At 38.1% G+C, this 20,546-nt stretch overlaps 1 protein-coding gene across 7 annotated transcripts in view; it reads left to right on the forward strand.

Annotated features, from left to right (window-relative positions):
• The window catches only part of CCSER2 (coiled-coil serine rich protein 2), a 61,557-nt gene that overhangs the window by 20,347 nt on the left and 20,664 nt on the right, over nucleotides 1–20,546 (forward strand). For all 7 annotated transcript variants that reach the window (XM_071438676.1, XM_071438678.1, XM_071438680.1 and 4 more), the window contains 6 exons: nucleotides 6,801–6,891; nucleotides 9,894–10,056; nucleotides 10,721–10,907; nucleotides 16,928–17,011; nucleotides 17,792–17,878; nucleotides 19,346–19,444. In XM_071438676.1, the coding sequence (XP_071294777.1) occupies nucleotides 6,801–6,891; nucleotides 9,894–10,056; nucleotides 10,721–10,907; nucleotides 16,928–17,011; nucleotides 17,792–17,878; nucleotides 19,346–19,444 (711 nt within the window). The remainder of the gene's footprint in view (nucleotides 1–6,800; nucleotides 6,892–9,893; nucleotides 10,057–10,720; nucleotides 10,908–16,927; nucleotides 17,012–17,791; nucleotides 17,879–19,345; nucleotides 19,445–20,546) is intronic.

Raw genomic sequence — 20,546 nt, forward strand, 5'->3', positions numbered from 1 at the left:
CCACTAGACTGCTTGGTTCTGATTTCAAAGCCTCAAAATCAGTGTAATCTTTTTGCCTTTAATCTTCATTATGAACAGATAATATTTGTGAATATACTGAAGTAATGGGAGAACATCCTTGAGTAATATTTCCACCGTTAAGTTTTTAGTAGAAAACTGCAACTGCTATGAAGAATTCAGTCTGTATTGTTGCTTGTCAATACAGAGCTAAGGGCACAAATTCATTTCAGTGTGTTCTGACAGCTCCTCAGCCATTCCTGTGGTGGGCTTTGCTGGCAGGCAGTTTTCTGCTCATGGCAGAGAAGGAAATGTCATTACATTAGAGACTGATTTTAGAGGGAAAATAGCCACCGTCTACTGTCCTACCTCTGCTCCAGTCTTTAACGTCTTAGTTTAACTGTAGCAGCAAGGAGAGGTGGTGAGAAACAGAATTACTTAATGAGATGGCACTTGTGTCTGTCCTGTGTTATATAGTGTCCCTTCTGTCAAACATTATTAGGAGGTAATATGACTTTATTACAGTGCACAAACCTCTTGTGATGCTGGTCTGAGAGATGTGACGTTTGGTGAACATCCTTTTATGGCAAATTACCTTTTTTCCTTTGGGAAAGCTTATATGCCTTTGAGAGCTGCTTCCTTCAGAACTGACACAGTAAATCTTCTCAGGCTGTTTTGGCTGGAAAAACCAAGGAAGGCAACTTCACTTTTACTGACATGTTCTGTTCATGGCATCCATTAATTACACCTTTGGGTTGGTGCTGTGGAGAGAGTGTGGCAGCTGCTGTGGTGGTGTGTGAAATATGAGGGCAAACAAACACTGGTAGAAGTTAGCACAGGGTTCATTTCCTAGGCTTGTAAGGGATGTTTTGTGTCTGAGCTGGTAACTCTGCATGTCCACGTGTGAGCTGGCTCTGAGTTTTGTGCCCTTGGCTGACGCTGTGGAAATGCATCAGCATGATGTGGCATAAACACACTTCTGCAGTAGTGCAGGAAGTGAGGGAACACTTCCCATGTTGTGAGCAGCTCATGGAGAGATTGGTCAAAATAGAATCACCCAAAGTAGCTTGCAGATATTTGAGGATTGTTTTGGTTTTAATTAGAAACAAGTATATGAAGCTGGCTGTGTAAGAATAGAACCCAGTAATGCTGTGTAACGTGTCATAGTCAGGTTACTCCCAAAGTCTCTTAGGGTAGAATTAAAACTCTTGCTCAGAGGGAACAACTGAGCTCCTTGTACAGCCATGCCCATGCTGTTCCTCTGAGGTTGTTTGGTTCCTTTCTCAGCTGGGAATTATTTGAGGCATCTATATTTTCCTTAAACCAAACATTATACATTTAATACAAGCGCAAGTCAGTGGAATGACAATCATTCACAATCATTTCTGCCAGTTAAGAGTAGCTGTAGCAATTACACATTGCTTAATAGGGTAAAATGCTCCATTGTTGGTTAGATAAACTGTAAAAGCAATGCTGAACCTCTGGTGTTGGTCGCCTTTTTGTGCAAACAGACTGGAAGCAGTGAGTAGGAAGAACTGCTTCTCCTCCTCCCCTGCTCTTCCTCTGTCACTATTTATGCTCACTGCTGACTGCTTTCTGTGATTGTGTTTAAAAGTAAACAGGAACCTCTCTATTTAAAAGCACAGCCTATTAAAAAAAACCAAAAACAACCAATAGAAACCCAAAAATAGAAAATCTTTTTAAATTTTGCTGGAATTCTATAGAAGGATGGTTACAATGCTTCCCTCTTTCAGCTTTCCTCATTGCTGGAGGCTAGATGGCAGTCAAGGAATGCTGCATGTGGCAGTGGGTGTTGCTTGGGCTGTGTGTTTGAAAGTGCTGTTGCTTATGAATTGGTCAAGTCTCAACAGAATGGTTAATATTTCTGGTTTTCCTCTTTCTCTTCTTTCATTGTGTTATTGAATTTCAGATTTTTTTGCACAGTCTGACATCTCATTTTATATATTAAAAAAAAAAATACCCAGCAAGTACAGATGCTTTAGATACAACATGTAATAATTTAAACTAATTATGAATCCCTCTATACCTTCGGTGTACCTAAGTAGAACATACAATGTCTCTATAAAAATGTTTTCAAGAACAGTAAATCTAAGACTGTTCTACTTAACAGTTAAACCAAAAATGTTTTGGATTTTCCAAACCAAGTTGTTGTTACATGTGTTGCCACAGCAACCTTCAGTTACAGAGCATGGACAAAATTACAAAGTACTTGTTTGGCTGCTTGGCCTACTTATCTTCAATGTGACTTGTACAGTGTACTCCTTTCCTATCCTGTCTTTGGTAAACTGCAGAGTTCTATCCCACCTCTTCTCTGGGTGGTTTTCTTTGTTTTCAGGCCTTCATTTACAGTGGGTTTTTCTCTTCAGCCCTATAGTACACTATGTGCTTTTCCTCTGCCTGTGTTTTCTGCCTTCACTTAAGAGTTCTGTTCAGTTCCTATATAACATTGCCTTTTTGGAGACTTCCTATTTCTTTTTTTATCTCTATCTCAGATATTGTCAAATGCTGAAAATAGCATTGAAAAAGACCCTGGAGGTTTCCCTCTTTTCTTGTGTCAGCCTTGCCTTGTGTTTGACTTTGGCAGTTATTCTTTAGCTGCCCTTCAGATGACTGATTTACTCAGTCTGTTTTCTGTCTGTTTTTAAAAGCCACTTCCTTTTTTTTCAGTCCTCAAGAACCTGAAATGATGGTTTCTTAGTTTCAGTGCTGGTGCTGCTCTCAAATGCTTCACTTGAGTTTTTTGGCCTGATTCTCCTGTAGTTTGTTCCCTTTACTCACACTTATCTTCTACTGTGGTCTTTTTTCAGCATCATCAAAAGCAAGACCTAAGTCACTAAATCAGTAATAAAAACAATTAGTTATTTTTCCTTAGCTGTCTGCTTCCTAAACAAGTGAGGTCTGAGATTGTGAGTTATGGAAACAGGTAAAATGTTGTTCCTAATGCTCACCACCAGTTCATGACTCCCTCAAAGCAATTGCTTTTCCTGCAGAATATCCTAAACTGGCATAGGTACTTGGAGCTCAGGCTCTTCTCAGTTCTGGTAATGCTCTCTGAAATGAGTTGAAGGCTTTGCATTTCTGCACTAACCTCAATGCCTGACTTCATTTTTTTTAATTGCACTGTAATATACATTGTGTTATAAACTTTCACTGGTCAACATTTTTATGTTAAATAGGGAGAAAATGCAGATATATATCTGTCTTGTATTTTGGGCACTTTGTGCTTTACTGTGGTTGTATTATAATCTTACAATACTTAGTGCAAGAAGTGGGAAAGCTGAGAATCAGACCTCTTACCTAGGTTCAGCTGTTAAGCTAAATTGAACTCATATTGGTTGGTGGACTGAAAAATAGCACTCTTCAGTTTAAGAAAAAGCTTATGATGCATGTTGCATGAGGAATTTTTGGAAACTGAACTTTTTGAGAAGAATATTTTGCACTCCAGTTCATTATGGTGAACTTTATAATGACGTCAGAAGTTTTGCATCAGCAAAAGCAGCTCTTCTGCATAGAGTTCCCCAAGCTTCAAAGCAGAGGTCTTGATGTTGTATGCCTCTCCAGAAAGGGCTGCTGGGCTCCATGCCTCCAACAAATTGGGTTAAATCCCAAGCTGTGGTGGCTGAGCTGTTGTGTTGTGTGTGCTTGCTGAACCTGTGGCAAAACACAGCATCTGAGGACAACCACTCCAGAAAGGATTTGCAGAATATGGAAATGAACTTGCTGAGAGTGGTATGTCACATGTGCCTTGCCCTTTGAGCCTTTTCCCTTCTCCTTGTGCAGTATGAGGGCTCCCTGCACTGGTGTGCTCGGGTTCCTCAGTTCTTACAGCAGGACTCACAGCTGACCTGTCTCACCTCCTGCTTTCCCTGTTCTATTGCAGGAAGCCAGCAAAGCACTGCTGCCTGTGTCCAGTGGAAAAGCTTTGTGGAGAGAGAGCTTGGGGACAGCACTGTAGTTGGACCTGGGATTTCACAGTCCCAAACTCAATCTCTTCCTAGGTTGTACCAGCTTGAAAATCTAGTGCTGAATCAACCTTGTGAAAATCATACCCCTTTTAATACACATTGCTCTTTTCACCTATACAAATAGAATGGGATTCTTGTTTTTCTGTGACTTGTAATAATTGCTGGAACATGTAATATTCTCTAGGGTTGGAGCTGATACACTTGGAAAGAATTTCTTTATTTCCTGTTCTGTTTGAGCTCATTGCCCTGAATCACTTCATGATGCTAATTGCTGTTAAGCACACACTATTAACTATGTTATTCCCATGTAATTACCTGCAGTTTCTTATGCAGTAGAAAGAATAATAGTGGGAGTATCTAAATTTTATTTTTTTACATGCACTAATGTGCTGATGAAACTTGTACTTTATCTTATGGCTATTTCAGGATGACATTGCTGACACCTCTTTGTATATTGTGTTTCCCAAGTAGCTCACAGGGGGAAATGCTCAAAGTGCATTCACACATGGCCCAGTGATTACAAAGTCTTGGTATTTGCAGTTATGGGGGTTTTTTTTTGTAGCATGGAGTTTCCTTTCCTCAGTGTGGTGAAGAATGTGTAATTAGGGAAGCATAATGAAGTGTGCTGTTGACAGGAAAGTATGTCTGGAATCTCAAATACTGACCTTCTATGACACCATTACACTTCCAAAGTTCTCATTCAAAGATAGTAAAGTGGCTTATCTAGGTTTACTAGTAAAAATTCTGGCATATTGTGCTTTTATATTGTGCATTTTTAAATGCATTTGCACAGTGATGGCAAAGCTTTTCCTCTTTTTGTGTTTGTGGCCACTATTTCCATTTTATTTGTCATGCTTATTAAAGTTCTTTCAGTAGGAAAAAATAATGCTTGTTCACACTAATTTGGAAGACGAAAGCATGGCATAGAAATAATTTATCAACTAGCAAACTGAAACTGCCTCTCAAGCATGCCTGTATTTTGCAGAATTGTTTGAAAAAATATACATTAGTTTAAAAACTGGTTCCTGAATAAATGGAAGCAAAATTAGCAAAAATATACAGGCATTTTGTTGTCCCAAATATTAAATCCATGTTTCATTTAAATGGCTTCCATTTTTTTGTGAAGCTTTGTCATAGTTGGATTTATTATTATTTCCAATGTCTTGCTGTGTGGGTTTTCCTGATTTTTGTTGTAAATGCATAGAATGCTATTTGTGGACAAAGCAATTCAGATAGGACTTTGAAATATGACAAAAGCTGGTGGTTTTGTCTCAAGTATTCATCTTTCTTTTGTATTGCTCATGTTTTACAAGTGCATAGTAACTATTTTCATATCACACTCTCCCTCCTAAGTCAATAAATAACTTGCCCTGCAGAAATGCAAGATGTTTAATGTCCTGTGTCACAACCCAAATCCCCCCAAAAATCTTAAAATATACTTAGCTCTTGTCAGCATTTATAATAAAATACAGTAGTGCTTTGTGAGTGCTGTAGGAAGGCTGCTGAGGAACAGCTGGAGCAACATTTCAGACAAATGCCTGTTAATGTTCTTCCTTTTCACCTGTGCATCTGTGACAAAGCAAATCTAACAAATGACAGCCAGCAAAGTGGTGGCTTTGCTAGGGAATATTGTTGGGCAGTGTGCTCATAGCTTGTATGCCAGTATTTATATAAGTATTTCATGATCAATTTATTATGAAAAATAATTATAAAACACTTATTTGATTTAATATTTGGTAAATTATACAATATTGGTGCCAGGCATCGCTTCTAGGAGTAGCCAATAAACCTAAGAAAAATCTGTATTTCTGCTGTTAGGAAAGAGGCCAATGTGTGGTGCCTGAGTCTGGTCTCAGGCCTTAAAGGCATGACTTGGACTGGGACTCAGGAGCTGGATACCCCTAGGAGCTTGCTCAGGCCTGCTGTGTGTGACAGACTCTTGGTGGTAATGGTTTAGTTTCCTTGGAGTGCTGGAGTGAAAGGGTGTCTGGGCTCTCTGCCCAGGCTGCTGTGGCTTCCAGCAGCACTGGCAGTGTCTGACTGAGCCATGAGCTGGGTGTTCCACGGCCCTGACCTCCTCACTTCCTCCTCCTCTTGGTATTCTTAAAGCAAGAGGGGTCAGTCTCTGTTTTTAAAACACTGACTGGGCTTGCCCTCATTGCAGTCCTTTAATACACCTGGCTATATTTAATATGTATAATTAATTTAGCACTAAATAGCATTTTTCTTGTGCCATTAGCATACTCATGCAATGTGATGGTTTATTAGTCCCTTCAGGAACAGCTTTATATGAACCACAATCTGAAAGGCAAAAAGAAGCAGAGTTTGGTGCTCATAATACAATGTTTGAATCTTGGTTGTCCCAAAACGTCAAGATAACATAGGTTTCTCTCACTTCCTTTCAATGATTTTGTGATAATATGAGAGCTGAAATAGGAGGAATTAACATCATCTCTTCACAAAGCTGATTTTGAATTCCAAGTAAACAAAGTTGTTGAGTTTCAAAATGCTCCCAACTGCTGAGAAAGCAGGATATTAATGAATAAAAAAGTCTTTGGAATGTTCCATAGGCATCAGGCCGAAAAATGTTTTAATACATCTTTGTTTCATCTAGCACTGTTACTGTGTTGTATTTGCAGAGGTGTGATGATTGTTCTTTGTATAGATGGTCTCAAATAGGGCTGATCTTCCCTGAGGAGAGGAGGCTGCAGGTAACATTGAATGTGTGCACAATAAAAGTGTAACAAAGCTTCTTGTGATAGTAGGGTGTATGAAGTATTGTGGAACCAGCTATATCTCACTTTTCCTTTCTTGCAGGATATCTTGAATAATCTTGATTCATGTGATCTTGAAGATGATGATCTCATGCTTGATGTGGACCTGCCCGAGGACCCACCTCGTGACAAAGGTGAGTAAGGCAGCCAGGCACTCTCACTGTGAAACTGGATCATGGCCTTAAGAGACTTTTGACTTGCTTTCTTCTGACTCTTGGCTTAATAAGTTAATGCACTCTTCAAGTTGGGGTGTTTTTTTTAAAGTAGCAACTCTTTCTTTTGTGAAATACAGGAAGGGAGATATTTCTGTTTTCCCAAATACAACTCTTATATTTGAAAAATTCTGAATATAGAAGTGTACTACCTTGAATAAAAATGCAACCTTGTTTCATACTGGTTTTTTCCTTAGGATTATTTCTATAGAATAAATTCCAAATTTTTAAGTTAGCCTTTCAGTCTCATCATTCAGCTATATTTGAAAATGCTGGGACAGTATTTTATTTTTTTTAGCTTTGGTGAATGACAGGGTAATTCTTTGATAAATAATTGTTTTCTTCTACAAAATGACAATATCTCCTAATAGATATACATACACTTCAGGATAGCAGAAGATGTAAAATTTAAGATCTATGTTTTCAAATTGTGTTTTATGCACTCTTGTGTTCAGTGAGGGTGCTGGCAGACTTTTCACAGAGAAGGCAGAGGTACCTAGATGCCCCTGAAATAGAACAAATTCAGATTACAATGAACCTGGTAAAGAAAATTATGGCTGCACTTTCCCAAATCTCAGACTGGAAAGGTTTGAGGCTTTGTTTATTCTTGAGCTACTCACGGGACTGATGGGTATCGTTGTTATTATGAGCTGTTGCTATGTGAATATGGGTATTAGTTTTACCTGCAAGTTCACTGGAGGACAGTCTGTCTTCAAATACAGAAACACTGAATGTGGAGCACTGTCAGGCCCTACCCAGTGCAAACAGGCCCTGAAAGGAAGAGGGCTTTACTTATTTTGTGTAACATTCACCTGCTTGCTGAAGTAAATTCAGGGGTTGTTGAGAGCACCTCTGAGTTATCTGGGTGAAGACTCCTGTGTGTATATTAAATATGAAGCCAAATTTGCAGTAAATAAAGCAGAGTTTTCCATCTATGATGATGGTGACAAATTGTATTCTAATGCTGTGCACATGTGAAGTGCAGTACATAATCTTTTAAATCTCAGAATGAGTTGTTCAAAGTGCTTGTGTGAAATGATTGACAACAGTGCAAGTATGCAACTTTTCAACCCTGACAGGTAGGAGATTTTTACTTTTTTACTCATTTTCCAGAATGGGTAACAATGCAAGCCTAAGGCATATTCTTTCAGTGGGAGTAATTTAATTCTGTTGGGGAAAAACTAAGAAACAATTTTAAAGGGTAGATCAGTTTCTCCTAAGTTTCCTTGTTTATATGAAACATGCACTGCATTTGCATCAGTAATTCCATTACAAATTATTAATTTGAAAACTGCTAGAAGGGCATGTTTATAAAGGTAAATGTTTACCACAAAAACATTAAAAGCTAATTACTGCCACTTTTGACATTTTTTTAGAGGTTGGGTTTCCCTATAAAATTAGCCTGGCATAAATAGGGTATCTCTGCTTCTTATCTTGAAAATTCTGTATTTTCAGCAAAGAGGATCTGAAAATAAGAATTTAAAAGCCACCTCCAGGTTTTCCCTTATGTAAACATGACCACTTGAAAAAGCAAAACAACTTCTTGGTTAATCTCCACCTGTCTTTACTCAGTGTCTCAGTATTTACTTTTCCTAAGCTGAAAATCATAATTGCTTGTAAACTTACTGAGCGCTTATTTTGTTATTAATTTTCATATGCTACGAGCTGTAGAAAGACACGGCTAAAGGAAAATAAATGTTGTTAGTTAAGGTGAATAAGTTTATTTTATTATGCAATTTTTTGGTTATTTGCTAGGTGATAAAAACTAAATTGGAGGTGTGAGTACTTGTTCTAGTAATGTTTGACAGCACTTTTTGCCAACACTTTTTCCATAATTATGTGTGACTTCACTGACGTCAGCCTCTTAAGACTTTCCAGGTCCTCAGAAACTCTCCTGGTTTCACTTTGGAGCCTGGGATGCTGCTTGGCCACTATTTTTAGCAGCAGTGGTAGCTGCACAAGCATGCAGGGAGTGAGGAGGGCCGTGTAAATCACAGGGTGACGCCGGGCTGGCTCGCAGCCCCACGCAGGCTGGGAACCCAGCGGGAAGCAGGGCCCGTTCGGAGCCGCGTGCGCAGCAGGGCTCGGGGGGCAAACACTGCTCCCCTGCGTGCAGCTGCTGCCAGGAAAGCACTGACAATGTGAGGGAAAGCTCCTCGGGTAAGTGAAGGACCAGGTGTGGTGGCACAATAGCACTTTAGGGCTGTTTTTGCCGGGTCTGACTCCTGGGTAGAAGTTGTTTTGGCTTTCTCTCAGTCGTTTCCGGGCTGTTGCCAAATTTAGCGTTTGTTCCCTTAAGACGTTTGTGGAATTCCTGTGGCTTTGCAGAAGTTGGTGTTTTGAAGAGCTTGTTTGGTTTCCCTGTTTTAAATCATGCTGGTTGTCCAGTTAAATACAGATTTAATGTCTCTGAATCTGAAAACCAAGCCATGTGAATAGGAGGAGGTATATCTGTATTTTAAGTAACGAAGCTGTTCTTGCAATGCAATCCTGGCCTTTTTTTGCAATGTTGCCTTTCTGTGTTTGTGTATTGTTAGAACTTGTTAAAGGCCTGGAGATACCATCAGTAAGAGAGACAGGAAATTGTTATTTTTTAAATTTATTTTCTTCTATAATCTCTTCCTACTTCAAATGATTTTCTGTCAAGAGTGGAAATACTGTTAAAGCTGGATTCTTCCGTTTCTGCTACAGGTTGCTCTTTTTCTTGTAACAAGTTTATGTTTTAATAAAAATGTGACATTGTTGCAGAAGTCCACTTGACACTTGTAAAATGCATACTGTTTTGGATCAGTTAACAAAAACCAAAACAAGCCCCACAGACTTTACACTGCATCTGTTACCAGCACATAGTTAATATTTTATTTGCAATGTCCTGGGAACAAGTCTTATGATTTTTTTTTTTTTTACCACTATGCTCTCTGTAGAGGAATGTGAAAATATGAGCCGCTATGAGAGACAAGACAGAAATGCGAGACAGCATCAAGAGGGATTCTGGAAAAGAGCACCACAACAGCGATGGAATACACAGGAGCACTATCATCTTGGCCATACTGACCATTATATCCATGGTAAAAATGATTTGAACAGGTAAAGCACTTTTCTATATCCTCACAAACATTTAAAGCACCAGTGAGCAATTCCTTTTTGGCACTAAGAGATCTCAAGTGATACTGAGTACAAGTACAACATTTTCTGAATAGTATGTCTGAGTGGAAGCACCACTGAGGGTTGTAACAATTTCTTTTCAAAACTTATGCTTCTGTTTTCAGTCCAAGTACTTGTTGCTCATGTTGATTAAATAACAATAACAATATTGTTAATAACAATATTGTTAAATAACAATAACAATATAACAATATTATACATGTTGATTAAAATAGCTTATGTGTTCCATGGAAAACCACTGCAATGTTTTACTACTTTACTAAAGTTTGAGCAGCTTTTTGCAGTTTAATTTGTTGGTAAAGTCAATGTAACTTTTTAGTCCTTAAAGGGTTGAATGACAGTTTATAGAAATTCTGCTGAAGTAACTGGTTTTAGGGCACTGTGCTTTATAGTCTGAGTGGTCTCTGGGAGTGGAAAGGAAAACTCTGTATTTTAGTAAATTGCATTGACATTTTCTGATTTATTAATTTATTTTCTGCTGTGTGCCAAAATACGTAAGTATAGCCCACATTGCATAACTTTCCTTTTTACCAACCGCTGTGTAGCTCCAGTTTGTCACCTCTGTGTGTTTGTTTTGGGTTTTTAGGGGTTCAAGCTACCTGGAGCCTGGCGTGGGTGTGCTGGAGAGCTGCGGGGCGGGCGGCGGCTGCGCGGCGCCGCGGGCGCTGGCCGAGAACACGGTGATGCTGGACGAGATGACCCTGCGGCACATGGTGCAGGACTGCACCGCCGTCAAAACACAGCTCCTCCGCCTCAAGAGGCTGCTGCACCAGGTGGGCTCTCCTCAGCTGCTGGGAAGCATCAGAGCTTGGCAGGAAAGTCTCACAGATGGGTGTGCTTAGCAGAAAGGTTTTTGAACGTAGAATCTGAATGAAGAATAGAGATAGAAGCAGGTGTTAATATAGAAGAAAAGAATCGTTGAGCCAGTCTTACTGGATAACTAAACAGGCAAAGAGTAACTTAGTTAGAAGGGGGTTTTATGACTTAGAGCAAAACTTTAAACAAGATGTTTTTACTAAGCAGAAAGATAGCACAGGCAAACAAGTCAGCAAATGTTGCAAGAAGAAAAAAGTTCTCAGAATTTTCTACTGCAAGAAAACTGAAAAACAACTTCTAGCTTAAATTGTAATGTACTAACTTTTAGTGATTAGAGAATAATATGAATGTAGTAATTACAGTAGTTATGATTAGCTATAGATAAAAGTTAAAGTATAGATTAGTTCTACTGTATTAAGATGCTCAGCAGAGAAAAGTATATAATATATTTGTAACTTAAACTAAAAGTCTGTAAGCTTGCCTGCAGCTAGAGCTGACAGCTGTAGGCACAGGCTCTGTCACCCACAACCCTTGACTGCTGTAACATCTTAGATGTAATAAACTGCATTTTGAAGAGCCTCCTAGAGTCCCACATGTCTCATTAAGACTCTTACACACAGGGACTAAGGCATTAAATAAACTGGGGACTAGGCCTAGGTGGGCTTATGTACTCTTTGGCCTTACTAGGATATTGGCATTTCATCTGTACATTGAGTTACAATGTCCCAGAAAGTGATTATACCTTTTATTGCTGTTTGCAGTAATGCCTTTTCTGCCTTGTCAGCACTTTACTGACTACAAAACATGCTAGATACTAAAATTTTTAATATTTCTTCACCATTTTATTGACAAGTAATATTTATTCACTAATTTATTCACAAATTTTCTTCTCTGAGGAAATGTCAAATTAAAAAAAAAAATCAGCACATTTGAAAACCAGCATGTGAATCCAATAAGATTCAAAAAATCTGGGAGTTAAAAAAAATAAAATATTAAAATTGATCCCACTGATCAAACTTGCATTCAGCATGTCAATGTTATTAGCTTTTTCTTAAGGCTTTGTTTTCCTCATTCTTTTCATCTTTATGTTTTGACAAGAAGCTTAACAAATCCTGCTGCGTCATCTCTATTGGAAGTGTTCAAATTTACCCTTCCTATGTTATGAAATTGTCATAAGCTTTTAAGGAGCTTTTTTAATGTACCTCAAAACTTGGCAAGTTGTGGGAGTTGGTAAACTGCTGGATGACTCAGCAGAAGTGTGGCATTTCAGCTCCAAAAATTTCTTTGTTACCATAATAAAGAACAGTCCATGAGGCTTTCTTTGGAGGCATACACAGATGAGCATTGAAAAGTGTGTGATATTGTCTTTTAATACCAGATTCATTGCTGTTCTTTTCTAATAGGATAATGTAATGAAATAACCTAGTGCCTTAAAAGTCAGGCACTAAAACAAAAAACAACAGAACATAAAGCGAATCAACCTTGAGGCTAATTCATGGGTGTGATTGTGCCTTTTAGAAATGACAGCATTTTCTTCCTGTGCTGAGATGTATTCCTGATTTTGTCAGGGGGAAAAACAATTGTAACAAAAATGATGCAGTGCCAGAAGGGGAAGGTGTGTTCTTAGAACTAATGTCTGACTGCATAAACTGTGCCCCCCAACAGCCCCAGGCATTAATACATAGGTGGCAGGGAACCTTTATCTAGGACTTCTAATGTCTTTAACATAATTGTCAATAATTTACATAATGTCTTTAACAATTTGGCAGCTTGATGGATGAACTGTGTGTGTGGTTCAGGGTGTAAAGGCCTGCACATTATAGCCAAGTAATGTGTGGCCCTGCAGAGTATCATGTGTAAAATCTTGATCTAGTTTATAATAGCCAGGTTGCAGAATAAAAACTTTGCCTCAAGTAGCTCAGATTAACTTTTTTAAAAGAACTTAAATGCACAGAATGAAGCAGTTACTCTTAATATGTCGGTTTTTCAAAATTTGCTCCTGGTCTTGACAAATGCCTGATCCTTCTTCCCTGTAACAGTGAGTAACAGGTATTATTCTTCCCTTCACACTTTGTCAGGCATACTTGACTGTATTTTCCTGACCTAAACCAACCCTGTTTTGACTCACTGCTTCCAAAACTCATCACTGGACTTCTGAATGTTTATTCTACTCTCCTGTGTATAATCCAATCTTTTAATCAAAGAACATGAATAGTAATGTAAAAGTAAATTAGCCTGCTACAGAGGGGGAAACTTCAGACCTTTACTACCTAAATTGCTAAACAATTAGGGCAGAACTTGTATGAAATATATTTTCATTACATTAAAGTGTTAAGCCTTTACTGTAAACATCGTGCTTCACGCTGACAGGAATGAGTAAAAATACCACAATTCTTCTTTAGTTCTTGAACAGAAATACAGTTTTGAAAACCAATAGTTGAACTTTTGCATTCTGAACTCTGAACTAGGACTGGATCACAAGCAGCTTCTTGCAAAATATAAAAAATCAAGGTACAAAGTCAATTGTTTTCAAACTCCAGTTTTATTATGAAATCAGAAGTTCTTCTATTAGCTCTGCCAGTATTACACATTTAAATGTATGTGTTACCTTTCTCCAGTTGTGACATTCAGCAATAAAATTTAATTTGGATAGGTAGAAATAGAGCTGTAGTCAGGACTTAGGCTCAAAGTCCCAGAGGAACAGTTACAGTAAAATAGGAAGAGTTAGCAATTAAATTCAGTTTTATACAATTATCTAATCAGCTGTAGCATGACTTAGTGTAGAGCACAGCAAGTAATGAATGTATAGCTAGCAGATTCCTGGGGAGACTTAATGTGCTGTACGGATTCATTGCTGTGACTGGATATAAATTAGCTGGAGTATTGCTAGCAACATAGCTGCAGCAGTGTGGGGTTGGTGCTGCATTCCCAGTTCAGCTTGGAAAAAGAAATAGTTCTTTGAGCAACAGAGCCTTGGCTGAGCTCTGTGTGAGCAGGAACACGTGCTGGCTGCTTACTCCTCACTCACTGCCATCTTCCTGTGCCCTCAGACAGTGAAATCAGCAATAGGAGTCTCTCTCATACAGAGCTTAGAAGATTTTCACAGTAGTGAATCTAACCCTCTCTGACTTTTCAGTAATGTGATGTAAAACGACCTACATGGAGTGAAAAACGTGGCTTGTTCTTGTACTAAATGCAGCCATATTTGCAGAGAGGTGTACTGCTGGAGACTGTTCTCTCTTTAATGCTTAACTGGAGTGCTAGCTTTGTATTGTAAGAAGAAAATGTTTTGGAAGTCTAATTCTAGTAATAATTGACATGTAAATGTTAATATCTCTTAAACATTGACTAAGGTACTTCATTTGCATGCTTATTAAGAAATAAGTTTTCTTCTAATCTTAACAGTTTCTTCCTCCTCCTCAATTAATTTCATAAACTTGCTGCTCTGGGTGGAGGCTAATGTGTTAATACTGTTTTAAATAAAGGTTTTCTGTTTTTGTTGCCCTTGAGCCTTTGATCTTTGCAAGGATTGACCATCCTCTGTAGTAACCCAATGCAACTTGGTTGCATCGCCTGCACTTGCTGTTCCTGTAGGGAGGACTGAAACATGAGGTGGTTCACAGAACTGTGAGATCTGTGAAGCTCTCTTTTTCTGTGGGAGGCAGGTTTTATAAAAAATGTTTCATTTCAACTTATCTTTCATGAATGGAAATGAAATTCTATTTTTCAAGCACAGCTCTTCACTGTAGCTTATCAGATATGGCCCATTTGTATGAAGAGGTGTGAATGAAAATGTTAACCATGTAGTGCAGATTTGTCAAATGCATCAGTACATTTTGCTGAGGCTTTAGATCAGTAAGTCACTTGTATATCTTTGAAATGCATATTCATTGTCTTCTTTTTTTTGTATCTGGTGAGATCCACAGGAGAGATTCATTTTTGTTTATGAGAAGCCTGAAGTTGAGAAAGAAACAGAGTTACAAAATAAAAAGATGTTTTTGTGTCATGCATTAAGTTGTATAAATTGCCTCTACAATTATTATTTTTCACTAGCCACAAAATACTTCACCTCAGTGACTTAATTGTGCTTGAAAGAAACAGAATGAAAGGAGATGAACAAACAGTAGCAAATCAAATTGGCAAATTTTAGGTTGAAGCTGTTGTTTTGACTGTCAGACTGCTGCTGTGACGGGGTTTGACAGTGGCAGTGAGATGGACGTGGCCTGGATAAACTGCACTCAGAATGCCAGGCAGGCAGCAGGTGAATAGCACCCTCTGCTTGATGAACACTTCACTCAGCTTCTGCTCACATCATTATCGAAATGCCTTTAGCAAGGGAGTCTGCTCAGATCAGTGATTTGTACTGAATAAAGCTTGGAATTGGGAATCAAAACCTAGACCTTGGTAAAAATTCAGTAGACCCTGATAAACTTGCCACTGCTCTGGATAAGTGATTTACCAAAATAAATAATATGTTCTGTTACTGTAAGAATATTAGCAGTAGCAGTTTTCTGTATTTCCTGTTGTAGTGTGATATGCAATGTGGTGATACCTTAATAAAGTTTATTGCATCTTCACCAAAAGATTGAAAGCAGATATTCTCTCCAAGTTTCCAAATTTGATGGTATCTTGGTATACTTCTTAGTGTTATTTCTAGCCTACCAAAAATAGCATATGCATATTACTAGGTGCATTTTCTTTGCTAATTCTATTATCTTTTTGGTAATTCTAATATCTTTTTTTGTACAGGGATGGCTCTATTTTGCTGATTTCCCCTGTTTCATTTTAGCAGTGTAATGACAAAGAAACAAAAAGCACAGGAAGGCATATTTCTTAGATTAATCCTAGCATGTGTTCAAATGGAGGCTTGATTTCCTACTGATAGAGTTAGAACTGGTTCTTTTCCAGTTGTGCTGTGTTCTCTCCCTGTGTACTGAGGTAATTGTAGCAGTGGTGAGGGAATTGCTGCAATGACCTTTGTCCCTGCTTTGCTGGTGAATGAGTCAGGTGGAGCACAGGCCTGGAGTACTGATTTAAATCACCAGGGAGTGTGTGACATACTAACCTTCTTTGCAATCAGCTTTAATCTGCTGTTGTGGAATGTCTTACTGCTCCACTTCCCTGCATTTTAATAGCAGTAAAAGCTATATTGGAGGTACAGAGCTTTGAAAAGTCATGTGAGATACTTTTGCTTGAAATAGTTTGTCTTGTTTTTTATTTTTTCCCATTCCCATGATGACTCTTTCACAGTTGTAACTGTGGCCATCTGTGACTTCACTTCTGAGTGTATTTGTTTGAATCATTGCTTAAAATAAAATGTTGGTGAAACTTTTTAATTGGGGGATATAAGATAAATATAAAATACAATAAAATATATAAATTTAAAATATAAATAAATATTGTGTATAAAATGCAATAAATATAAAATGCAATATAAATATGCAAAAAATAATTTGTAAAACTGAAAGTAATCCTAGGATTCTAATTGCTTCACTTTTCATCTAGCAGTTTACAAATGTTTTGAACTAACTAATGTTTGTGTTTTATGGTATTACTATGCAAATTATTTCAAAGCACTCTGGTAGAACTTCTCTGTAACATGGTGTGTAAACTGCTGCTTCATCAGTCTTTCATTTGCTGGCCATGGGCCTGGAAGGGACAAGCAGCTACTTGAGAGCTGATGACAGCTGAGTACTGGACAGTGTAAACTTGACTGTTCTCAAAATTAACTGTCAATTTATATAAAAGCCCAAGAAACAAAAAAACCGCAAAAGCATCCAAACCAAAACAGCACCAAAAACTGAGATATAAGTTCTGTCAAGTTATAGAAATGAAATGCAGGTGTCTGTAGCTTGGGCATCACTTGGGCATTGTACACAGGCTGCAGCAAGGGTGGCTTTCCTGAAGGGGGAAAAAAGGAAACTTGATGTTTCAACAAGTGATTCAAACTTGTATTCTTGTCTTTGTCCCTTGGTAGAATGATGAAAATGTGTCACTCCAGGACATCACAGTCTCAGTTCCATCAAGTCCAGAACCACAAGAACCTGAGTCAACTTTTAAGGTAAATTACATTGACTCTAAGGAATAGGAGATGCAAACCTGTTTATATTTGCAAAACACACCCAAAGCTTGTATGTTACTGAAGTATTGCTTCTTGCTTCTTTCTTTGTTTAAATGCTAACCTAGGTGAACCCCACAAAGTCAGTGGCAAGTTTACTGTTTTTTTAGAATGGGTAAAGGCCAAAGAAGTTACAGTAGGTATTGTAAATAGAATAATCTTTTCTAGTTGGAGACTTGTAATATTGTGTTTTCTGTGTTGGTAAGGTTTTGTAGCATTACTTGAATCTTATTGTAAAACCACTATACAAAGATCACTAATTCTGTATTTATAGGAGGGAAACATTGCTTACTGGAAATATAACAAGGCTATCAATACTTCATAAAGTTGAAGAACACTTAAAGTCTAATGTTTGTTCTGAGTTCAGTAATTTCTGTTGTTGATAAAGAGGACTGTAGGTAGTGTTTGCTGACTAGACATTTTCATCTGCATAATGTCACTTGTTTGCACAACAGATGAATTACTGCTTCAAAAATGCAGCTGATCTACTTACCCTGGAAATTTAGTGGGTCAGCTGAATTTGGCCTCTTAAAGGGACTTTTAGTCAAGTTTCTTCATTCTTTAACATTCTTTAAGCCTGCAGCCCCTCTCTCTGTGTGACTAGGAGGAGGAAAGCATGTGCTGTGTCACTGCCATTCCTGCAGGCATGTCTGATCTCTCATGTCCTGTAGAGGTGTTCCTTAGATCATGCAGTCCTTACACAAAACCACTGTTCTGTTGCAGATGGATGATCTGCTGAACGAGATCAGGCAGCTTAAAGATGAACTGAGGAAAAAGGATGAAACAATCAACCAACTAGAGCAGCAGCTTGTAAGTATAATCTAAAATGTTTAGCCAAGTCCCAGGTGTGCACTGCAGAGTGCAACTTCAATAGGCAGTACTGATGAAGGCTTTAAGAGACTTTAGCTATTTTTTCCCTGCACTTTCACTGTTACAAAGGTAGGTTTGTGTTCCCAGTTGTACTCCTGGGATCTTTAATTCCATAATCTGGTCATGATTTTGTGTGGCACTAAGCAAGGATGTTTGTAATGCTGTTGAAAGTATTTAATTTCCAAAACAGTTTTGAACATAAAATTCTAGAAGCTGCCTAGAAAAAATGGTGAGGAAAAGATAAGGCTATACTTAAAGTATTTAAAAAATGCACAAGTATTGGGCCTATCATTCTGCTTGAAGTTTTTGTTACTGTTTTTTTTTTCTTCCTCTACTTAATAAAGAATTACACCATAGAATTGAAAGCTAAGCTTAGAATTAAGCTTAGTATTCTAAGTTGATTGTTTTTTAAGGAAACAATACAAAACAAGTTGAATATTCAGATTAAATCTGCCAACTAGGAACAAGTTATGGGGTCACTTCATCATAAATTAGGTTCAGGGGAGCACAAAGCCTCGAGCAAAAGTTACATGTGCCTATTACCTTTTTGCTCTTGTTCTGAGTTGGATTTGCCATGCATATCTTTGCATTTGGTTTTGTTAAATTCGCCTGCTATGACCATTCTTGTAAAACAGGCACACATTTTTAAGCCACATCAAGATCTCACAGGCAGGGTAGATGAGATGCCAAGAGGTGCACACCATACATGTTTTTCATAGCTGGAGACAGTACCTGTGTGACCATAAGCTCTAATGAAATGTTAAACACGTGCTTTTGTAGGTGTGTGCAGTAAAACTGAGCTGTGGCCTTCATCCTCTCCCTCTCTGGCTTGGGAACGTTCCCTCTAAAACAAAACTGAAAGATGAAGGTTTGGCCTTTGCTCTGCTGTTTAAACAGCAGAATCCCAGATCACAGAATAGCAAACCAAATTAGCTTGTTTGTTAGCATTTAGCAGTAAGTGTTGGGTTTTGGGTACACTTAGTCTCACTCTTAACAGTCAGCCAAAATTCCTGGAAGGAAGTTTCTCCTTCACTGCTTGGTTGTGTACCTGATTGCTGGACTAACCTGTACCTGCTGCAGCTGAGGAACTCTGCTGTAGAGATGGGTAAAACTCACATTTGTAACGACTGAAAGATGACTTGAAGAACTCAGTGCTTCAGAAATTTAAGTGGAAAAACTTTTTCCAAAAGTCAGTATTTATTCTGGATTACTTCTCAGTATCCTTTGGGAAAAGCAGCAGTTGTGCAGCGCTGTAAATAGCGGTTTCTGCAGTTTAATCATATTGTGCTCTACAGTCAAGTCATGCTTGATATTTCAACACTGGGCCTTGACTGTGCTTTTCAACAGCTCACTTGGTTAATTTCTAACTAATTCTTGTTTGTTTTTCTCTTTTTGGGGGTGATTAAGGCCACTAGATGTAACTGCCAGAAGGACAGTCAAAAGCCTCCAGGGGCAGTGCGCGCGCGTGCCGATAAATTCACACAAACCTCCTGGAGGAGGAGTTCTGTGAGTAAAGTGGGCCCTTCATGCTCGGGTACCTCCTTCTGCCTTTCATTTCCCACTTCTATAGCCTTGGCTCTCACACAACTCAGCCCTGTTCAAGAGATTCTGTACTGTGTGTGAGTGAAGTCCTTCCTGCTGTGCAACCCTTGCATTCTTTTGCAGCCCTGTTATGTAAACAAATATTACAAACATTTATTTCAAAAGAAATAATTAAACTCTAGAAATCTTCTCTTTAAATAATCACCCTTTGCAGTATTTAAGTTACAGTAAATCCAAGTCAATCCTGTATATCTAGTCATACTTAAGGGATTTTCTTATATCCTGACTTCAAAGTATCTCTTTGGGTTTTTTCCTGGTCAAATTTTCATTTTTGGTGTTTTCATATTTGTTGAGGAAAAGAAACAGTATATTCTAAATTTTGGTGCAGAAGTATAAAAACAAAAGTTAATATTGTTTATTTTTTTATAATTCATGTTAACAACTTGAATCATTAAAAAATAATTGTGTGAAAATCACTTTGACAAAAGACATCTTCATTCCCATATGTTGTTGCATGGATCACATTTGTTTTCACTATGTAAAATTTATGTTCTTCATAAAACACCAATAGAATATTTAAGATGGGGGGGAGGGACAACATATTTGATATTATATAATCATAAGAAATTACCTTTGCTAAACAAAGTTTTGTTAGTCACCACCAAATAGCATTTGGATCTTGAAGCTACTGCTCTAGCTAGAAAACTTAGGACATTTTATTCAAGGTTAAAAATGGGTTTGATTTTTTTTTTTTTTTTTTTTGTTTCTTTGTTTCTATCCTACATTGAGTTACTTGATGTAAGCTTGTAATAAAGATTAATCACCCCTGTTATCCTTCTAAAATTGCTCTTTTAAATATATGGCACTATCGGGCAGAAGCCCACCACACTGTGTTCACCAGTTACTGGCAAACAGCTTTACCCATGTTTTCCATCCTCTTTCTTGCTGTCATAAGAGGCTGTCAAAAGGTTATAACCTTCAGTAGCTTTTGGTTTGCTTTGACACCTCTGCTCCCCCATGTACATGTAGCCTCTTGGTTCACCCCATGTGTTTCTTCTCCTTTTAC

The sequence above is a fragment of the Agelaius tricolor genome, unplaced genomic scaffold (assembly GCF_023055355.1).
Source record: "Agelaius tricolor isolate 1412-34295 unplaced genomic scaffold, bAgeTri1.0.p SCAF_13, whole genome shotgun sequence".
Taxonomy (NCBI): domain Eukaryota; kingdom Metazoa; phylum Chordata; class Aves; order Passeriformes; family Icteridae; genus Agelaius; species Agelaius tricolor.